Here is a 7,926-nt window from a genome sequence, read left to right as displayed (position 1 = left end):
CCCCCCCCCCCCACTTCCATTAATCCCCTGTTATATGTTGCAGCCCATTATCATTGAAACCAGCCCCTGCCCTTTTGTTTATGCCTATTTTACCTATTGTTTTAAGTCTTTTCTTCACTATTATATCTTTAAAACCCTTGCTGATTTTCTATTTTAGTTGGCTGCTAGAGGACATTGATTGTTTGCATATCTTGTTTGGTGTCTACATTGATTTGTACTGAACCTAACATTCGCATGACGTTTGTTCCCTTCCCCATGTCTCCACTTGAAGCTTAAGTAAGTTTTTATGTGTTTTTCTGCTTAAATTGATATTGCTCCTGGCTACATGTTGATTTGTTTTTATTTATTGCATGTTGAATCTTGTTTTGTTGAGCATATCTAAATCCCAACCTAATCCCAAGATCCCCCTTTAGTTTGTCTTACCCTAATTGAGTCACTCTTGTAGGGACCTTAGTTGTCTAGGAAATCCCCTACATCACATTGTGCAGTATAAATTCTCATAAGAGCTTCCATAACATCTTGTTTTCTGTTGCATCAGCACAAAAGAGTTCAAAATAAATAACTAATAAGTTTTGCATATCCAATCCAAGCAATGAATTAGGTCTAATAACTTCCGTGTGATCTACCAAAGCAAAATATTCAACAAAACCGATGAAACAAAAATTCCTTTCACACCAAAAAAAAAAATCATTTCACAAAAAAACAAACAAAACGATAATTCATCTCAATAGATGAATAAAAATTAGTAAACTACATACCTGAAGAGGCAGGCTAGCTCCAGACCACTGAGTTAGATTTGTCTGCATGAATCATTCAATTAGATGGTACATGTTCATCATAGGGTCCCAACCTGGAGACGACCTTAGAAAATTAAAATTACTAGAGCTGCTATGAAGACGGACATGAAGGATCAGAGTCTTCACAATAGAACTATGGAACTCTTAGAACCATGGTCTTAGGAATTGGTATTGGACCGGCCATCTCGGCCGATTCATATCAGTATCAGCGGTGACTGGTACATTTTTGTACTGGAATATGCTGATATGCACCAATATGGCTGATCTGTATCTGTATCTGTATCGGTATCGGTATCAGTGGCGACTGATACGATACCAGTGTCAATACCATGAACTAAAGCCTTGCTTAGAACTCTTAATAAAGGATAGGAACTTCACACTGATGCAAGATGCAATGTCAAACGATTAATGCACCAGAATACAACACAAACCTTGTATTTAACACTAAATAAGCGAGCACGAGGAAAATCAGTTGGAAGCCATTCTCCAGGCCAAAATGTTCCCTCTTTTCCAGCATCCATATCGATATTCTCTACCAGACCAGATTTAGTAGTTGAGGACTTGTCCTCTGCAATGCGCCAACTTTTGAAAGGCCCACCACGCAGACCATGAACAAAAACAACATCCAGTAAAGGAACCTCTGACTCTGAGAGTTTGCCAGGCACAGTAGCAGAAGGAGATACACCTGTATCATCTGAATTTCTGGTAACAGACCTACCATCACTGTTAACAGATTCGTCATGATATGCAGCAGATGCATTATCATTACAATTTGGTTTCTTTGAAGAAGCTGGAAATTCTGCTTGACCTGCATCTGAACCCCTTTTTTCAGGACACTTCCAATGTGGCAGCTCAGGATTGATTAAAAATAGCATGTCATCATAGCAGGGACGCATATTACACTGGATCCGAGCACCTCCATCAGGAACATTACCATCTACAGGACTTTCATCAATTTTCTGTGAGCAAAAAATATTTAACAATGTTGCTCTCGCATAACTTTGAATTTTAAGGTCATTGCAACCAGGGATCTTCCCATTGGCACAATCTTCAAGCCATCTGCACCAAGTTTCATCCGCTACAACAGCCTTCTGAACCTTTGGGAGAACAGAAAGAATGGTGAGCAGACGAGCAGCATGTCTTCGGATATGAGCTGTGGGAGGAACTCGGACACTGGAAGAATCATTAGAATTTGTAGTAGTGGCTTCAGAAGGGACATTTGCAGCTCGGTCCTGCATCTCACGGATTCTTGATGCATCATATGCCTCAATAGCAGCCAGCTGTTCATAATCATCCCGCAATAGGAAGCGCCTCAGCAAACACAATACCCCCAAATCAGCTAATTTGTTTTGGGCAACAGAATCTTCATAGCAAACCTCTGACAGTGCTTTAACACCCTTAAGTGTAGCCACTGCAGAATCTGCTGCATCAAACTTGGGAACACCATTTTTGTTCATCTTTTTGAATGGACCAGCAAATGGTTCTAGGGAAAGAAGATCTGAGAGAGGGAATACATCAACAGAATCAGTGGCTGTACCCGACTGCTTCCCTGCGCGATTAACAACAGCACCAACTAATTGGCTCGCAATCTGTGCAGCAGTTGAATGATCTATATGAGTCTGCAAAGATTAAAATAAAAATAATTCTATGAATGTCAGCAGAAAAAAAGTTGGTTAATTTTAGGAAACACAGCCACTTAAGAATCCAATATTGAATTTCCATACTAAAACGGAACAATGAAAATTTTATAATCTTTGAACCTTCACTTTATCGTCTTTAGGCTGTTTGCTTCCTTTCATTGACGTTGTCTTGCTCAAACCCAGAATGTCAGTGAGCAACAGAGCCAACCATCCTTGAGAAATTACGATTGAAAATGGCCCATAATCTTCTAGAATACGAGACAGGATTTTAGAAGCTGACAACCTTATGGTGTCTGACGATAATTTTCCACAAACCCAAGGCAAAAGGATACTGGACCATTTTTGGCTTTCTTCGAGAGATAAATGGTTGTCTCCAGTACAAAGCAATTCCAAAGCTTTTGCCAATGCTTCTTGCACATGCTTATGGTTTTGAGTCTTCTTAGAAGTTTCTCTCATTAGATGAAGACCCTTCTCCATTACTACATTCTGTGCATCAGGACTTCTCTGAACTGAAACAAGAAAAGCTGATAAGGCCATCCGAGCCAAAGCAATGTCTTCAGATTTGCTTGCCTGAGAAACAGTAGAAAGAAGAATAGAGCTCCAATCGGGAACAGAATTAGTTAGGGGTAAATTATGGTCTTCTAACAGCAGCCTAGCGACCAAACTTCCATGCCATTTGACGGTTCTCTCAGGCGCCACCAAAGCAGTCATGACAGCATGCCCATCTTGATCAAGTTCTTGAATATGTGATCGATTAAGTTCGGATGCCGATGCCCAATTTGCCAAGGCCCATGCTGCAAAAGGCACAGCAACATGTTGACCCTGCAAATCATCCCAGAGCCCTGGCGTAGAACCAGAAGCTGTATTCGCTTGCACAAGCGAACTATCATGATTTTCCAGCAATTCAAGCGGTCTAGGAATACACCCAACTGATTCTAAGTAATTCACATCAGTTCCATCAGTTCTCGAAAATCCTAGCACGGTCGTACCTCCAAGAACTTTAATTCCAATACCCCTAAGTCCCTTCCCACCATCATCATCATTGTCATCACCAAGAGGCGCATCAATGTGCATGCCACCTTCCTCAATTACCTGAATGACAGCCGCAATGTCCCTCATATCCGCATTTCCAGGTAGCAATGGCTGAAACGTTGTTCTGTCTAAGCTATCACAGTTGGAAGTGACAATGTCCATGATGGCAGCAACAAGCATGCTCCGACCTTTCAAAGTATCAGAAGCATCAAATGAACTTCGTCTAATTTGCTGGTCCCAAAAGAAAACAAACAGTTTATAGACTAACAATTTCACAAACATGAACGAAATACAGAATTAAATGTCCCGAGAAAAGTTGTTTGCTAAAAAGGATAGCCCAATGTATATTGTATAGTTAAATCCAACAGGATTTTCCAAAACCAAGAAGAAAGCAAACGAAGAGCAACCTTACTACTTACCTTCTTGGAGCGATGAGGCTGAAAGGAGAATATCGACCTCAGAAGATATGGAACAGCGTGGGGACGTCCTAGAACGGCATGGCACACACTTGGGTCAGCAATCAAGTGTGAGAGAGCCCTCGCAGCCTCAGCTTGGGTGCCTGAGTTATTATCACCCGAAGAAGAAACCGTCTCGAGGAGCCAATCCACAACGGCGCCACCACCGGCACTAACGATCGCCGACCTACGACTCTCATTGGCCGCAGCGATATCGGCAACAAGCGCCGCAACCCTTAGCTCAAAGCCGGAGCGGACTTCCTGGTTCGCCGACGATAAGACGGAACTCAAGGACTTCCAGAGAACAGTGGCGGCGACGCCTGTCTGCTTCATCTGGTGGAGAATTTTCTTGAATGATTCATTAGAGCGCTCGACCGAGTGTTCGAGATCAGCGTAGATATCGGTGGTTGTGCGCTTGAATCGATCTTCGTCGGCAAAAACTAAGGCGGCGGAGGCGATAACGGCGGAAAGTAGGGTTGCGGAGAGGGCGAGGAGAGATTTACGGGAGCGAGAATATGTGGTGGTGGTGGTAGAGAGAAGGGAAGAGGGGTGGTGGAGGGCTGGAGGAGGGGGAAGAGGGACATGTTGGGGATTTTGGAGGTCATCTGAGGAGTCGGAAGCGGTAGGGTTTCCGAGTGGACGAGCAGACGAAGAAGAAGAGATGAAGCGGACTGGGCAGAGTCGGGTTCTACGGATGCAGAGACGAATCATATCGAAGGTAACTCTAATTATCCAGAAATGGAGATTGGAAATGGAGTTGTCTCATCTCATAATCAACTGGTGCGAGAAGCTAGTTTGGTAGGGATTTAATAAGGAATTAATAGAATAAGAATAAGTTTAAGAGTTGCTGGAGAGAGGAGAAGAGAGACTTGTCGCGGGGCACTTCTCGCGGCGAAAAGAGGCGGTGCGTGCGTCTGCGCGGTGTTACGTTGGAGAATGGAGTGGAAGAAAGGAAGGACTCGCCACCCGCGAGACTTTCGGGTCGTTAGAGCCTTAGAGGATCACTTAAATACCGGATTCGGATCTTGAAAGGGACATCCATACAATATTCGGTTTGTCAAAGAATCTACTTAGGATGATCCATTTTGCCACTTTTTATTTTTATTTATTTTTTATTTTTATAAAGGGGGCAGCCAATCAAGGTTGCTATCCCAAAAGGCAGACATAGGAAAAACATATACCCTAGTAGCAAGAATATAAGCAGGTTGCACCATATTTCGAGGCAAATGAAGAACTCGAAACCCCAAAAAGTGAGTAGCTAATAAAGAGATATCTCGAGCAATAGTTTAGAGTTCAGGGTAGGCTGAATTCGAATCGCCATTGATAGCATTGACCACCCGCATGTAATCAGAAAAGCAAACCAAGTAAAAGATGTAATTATCCACGACCCATCGACACAAGAGAGCGTAATGCAAGGCCTTCAGCAATATGTAGGGGCGACTACTAGATAGGCAAAGCAACAACTATCTTGAAACAAGACTTAGAATATTCAAAACAACAAACCCAATTCCAACGGTCTTCCTATGATCATTAAAGGAGGCATCACAAACAACACATTCCCATCCATTTGGAACAACACTTTGACTGCCAAATATCATTATCACATGCATCGATCGTAATGGATATGGTGTACAATACATCATCTCTATGTCAAATTTTAAAGTCTAATTCAATCAAAGAAGTAAGTTTCCTATCTAGAAGCGTGGTTTCTGAGCTTGCACCCTTCTGTCTATCTCTTTTCTTCACCTTGTAAAATGATTTTCCTATCCACTATAGATTGAACTAAAAGGAGATGCTGATTGGATCTCACTTGAGCATAGGAGCTATGTTTCTAGACAAAGAACAGTTCCCTTTTATCAAATACTTTCCATATAGGTATTCATCTCATATATGTCAATGCATGTAGACCAGTAATCTATATATTAATGTACACTCTCCCAAATCTAAGCAGAATAAACGATTTAGATAAGAAAACCATGAAGATGAATGGGTGAGATCATCACAAACAATTCCAATAACTAGTGTGTGTGTAACAATACCAACTATAAAGGTATGAACATATCTCCATATTTTTAAGTATTGGGAGTCTTTTGTCCCAAAAATAATTACCATGCCAACATCTATACACACATGTTGAAAATGTGCAATGTCATTTTCAATGTCTACCTCTATATGAATAACCATAAAGTTTTTAGATGTGGGCACTCCAGCTAAGATCATCTCTCTCTCTCTCTCTCTCTCTAGTATACGTTTTAAAAGGCATATGAGTCTTAACATTATCGTTAAAATTGAGGTAAGGTTTCGTGGAAGATGCATCGAAGTGCAGCCTTCACATACATTTAAGGATGAGGCACATAAGATGAAAACTAAAGTTTAAATTCGTGTTTTATAAATTTCCAAAAATATGATTCCATGTGCTTTGGTCCACAATCATTAAATCCGCCATGTCATATACTGGTTAATTTATCAAGTAGATTGTCAAGACGCTCCATCACTACTGTAGAGTGACTTCGCTCAATCAATGCTACAACAATTTAATTAGTTGAGTGTCTAAGAATGTGATTTTTGCTGCAAAAATCCTGTCATAGGATGCAATTTAGAATTGAAAAGAATGAAACTAAATGCATGATAAATTGTCACCCTTTTTAACTCCCCCCCACCCCCCCCTTTATTTATTTATTTTTAAGTTCAATCGTTGTGTTTGAAGCAAAAAAAAACAAAAGTCTTTACATTATTTTTATTTTTTTTGTTAACCAAGGTGTCCGAACCAGTTTACGCGCACCTCGACAATTCTTCACAGATGCATACATGAGGAATTGAACCTGAGATCGTACGTTTATCCACACAATTCTCAATTTACCCTAAATAGGGGTGTAAGTTTAGCCCTGATGATTCAAGCCCGTCCTGAGCCCGAACCCTGTCTAACCTGACTATGAGGGCCAATTTGACCCTAATCCGCCCTGAGTTTAACCCTGTTTATTATTATGCTTTGTAGAATGCAGGTGTCTCTCTTAGCCAAGGGAGAGCCATATTTCTTGGTGGGAGTTTCTTGTTCTTGTCATTGAGTTTCTTGTGTAACAAGAATATAATAGAGAGAACATTATAGCCAAAAAAGAGAGCACAAAGCCAAAAAAAAAACCTATCGCTACAACCATGAAATAAGAAAATGAGAAGAGATGGGGGCTTTCCGTACTTGAGTTTATTGGTTCTTATATAGTGAAAATTAAGCATTATTGTAGATCAAGATAAAATTATAACAATAGTGAATGATTGGGTTATGTCTTAATATGTTGATTTTTCATGGGGGGATTAAAAAAGGGTCCCATGAAAAAATAGGGACACATAGAATCTCCATGAAAAAATGACAAAATATCACGTTCAGTATAGTTTAATGGAGGAATTCATTTTAAAGTTTTAATTAAAAACCCTTTGCTTCAAATCTGTCAATTTTCTTAATTTTCAAATGTTGTACTTATCAGAATGTGATTCTACTAAGAAGACCAGCTAGGGTCAACCCGACCCAACCCGACCTAACCCTGAGCCCGGTAGGGTTGGGCCTGAGCATGAACCCGATAGGGTTAAGTTAGGGTTTTGGGATCTATAGTTGGGTTAGGATTATAAGAAATCTGGCCCAACCCAACTCTATTTCATCTCTGACCCTAACCATCTGTACAACCTAACTTTCGGGTATAACAAGGTGTACAAAACTAAGATTGTAATTATTTATTTTTGATATAATTTTGTTACAATTTGCTAGTGACAAGAAGGTTTTCCCTTATAATTTATACCGTTACTTCCCTTATGGTTCATGCCATGTGGCTGATTTTCTTGAAGATTCTTAGAATTGTGGTCATCTTCTTGCAAACTTTGGAGCTATTCTAGTTTTATATAGATAATTCTACTTTATGCCATTGCTTGGTGAAATTTGTCGGACAAGAAATATTTGGATATTTGAAGGTCAATCAAATAAAATCTAGACTTGTACCCAAAAAAAAAAAAAAA

At 40.3% G+C, this 7,926-nt stretch overlaps 1 protein-coding gene across 3 annotated transcripts in view; it reads right to left on the bottom strand.

Moving 5' to 3' along the window:
* Window positions 1-4,914, bottom strand: part of LOC122073628 — a 10,201-nt gene extending 5,287 nt beyond the window's left edge. The window contains exons 1-4 of one of the 3 annotated variants that reach the window (XR_006138840.1): window positions 3,889-4,914; window positions 2,558-3,700; window positions 1,229-2,416; window positions 759-850 (exon numbers count right to left, since the gene is read on the bottom strand). Coding sequence is in view for 2 of the 3 variants with exons in the window: in XM_042638235.1 (XP_042494169.1) it covers window positions 759-800; window positions 1,229-2,416; window positions 2,558-3,700; window positions 3,889-4,635 (3,120 nt within the window). In the remaining variant the exon portion in view is untranslated. The remainder of the gene's footprint in view (window positions 1-758; window positions 851-1,228; window positions 2,417-2,557; window positions 3,701-3,888) is intronic. The other 2 variants (XM_042638235.1, XM_042638236.1) reach the window with 2 other exon arrangements.
* Between the last annotated feature and the right edge of the window lie 3,012 nt (window positions 4,915-7,926).

Source organism: Macadamia integrifolia, chromosome 3 (genome assembly GCF_013358625.1).
Source record: "Macadamia integrifolia cultivar HAES 741 chromosome 3, SCU_Mint_v3, whole genome shotgun sequence".
In the NCBI taxonomy this organism is placed as follows: domain Eukaryota; kingdom Viridiplantae; phylum Streptophyta; class Magnoliopsida; order Proteales; family Proteaceae; genus Macadamia; species Macadamia integrifolia.
The sequence above is the reverse complement of the archived record's forward strand: the minus strand, read 5'-3'. Positions and strand labels throughout refer to the sequence as shown.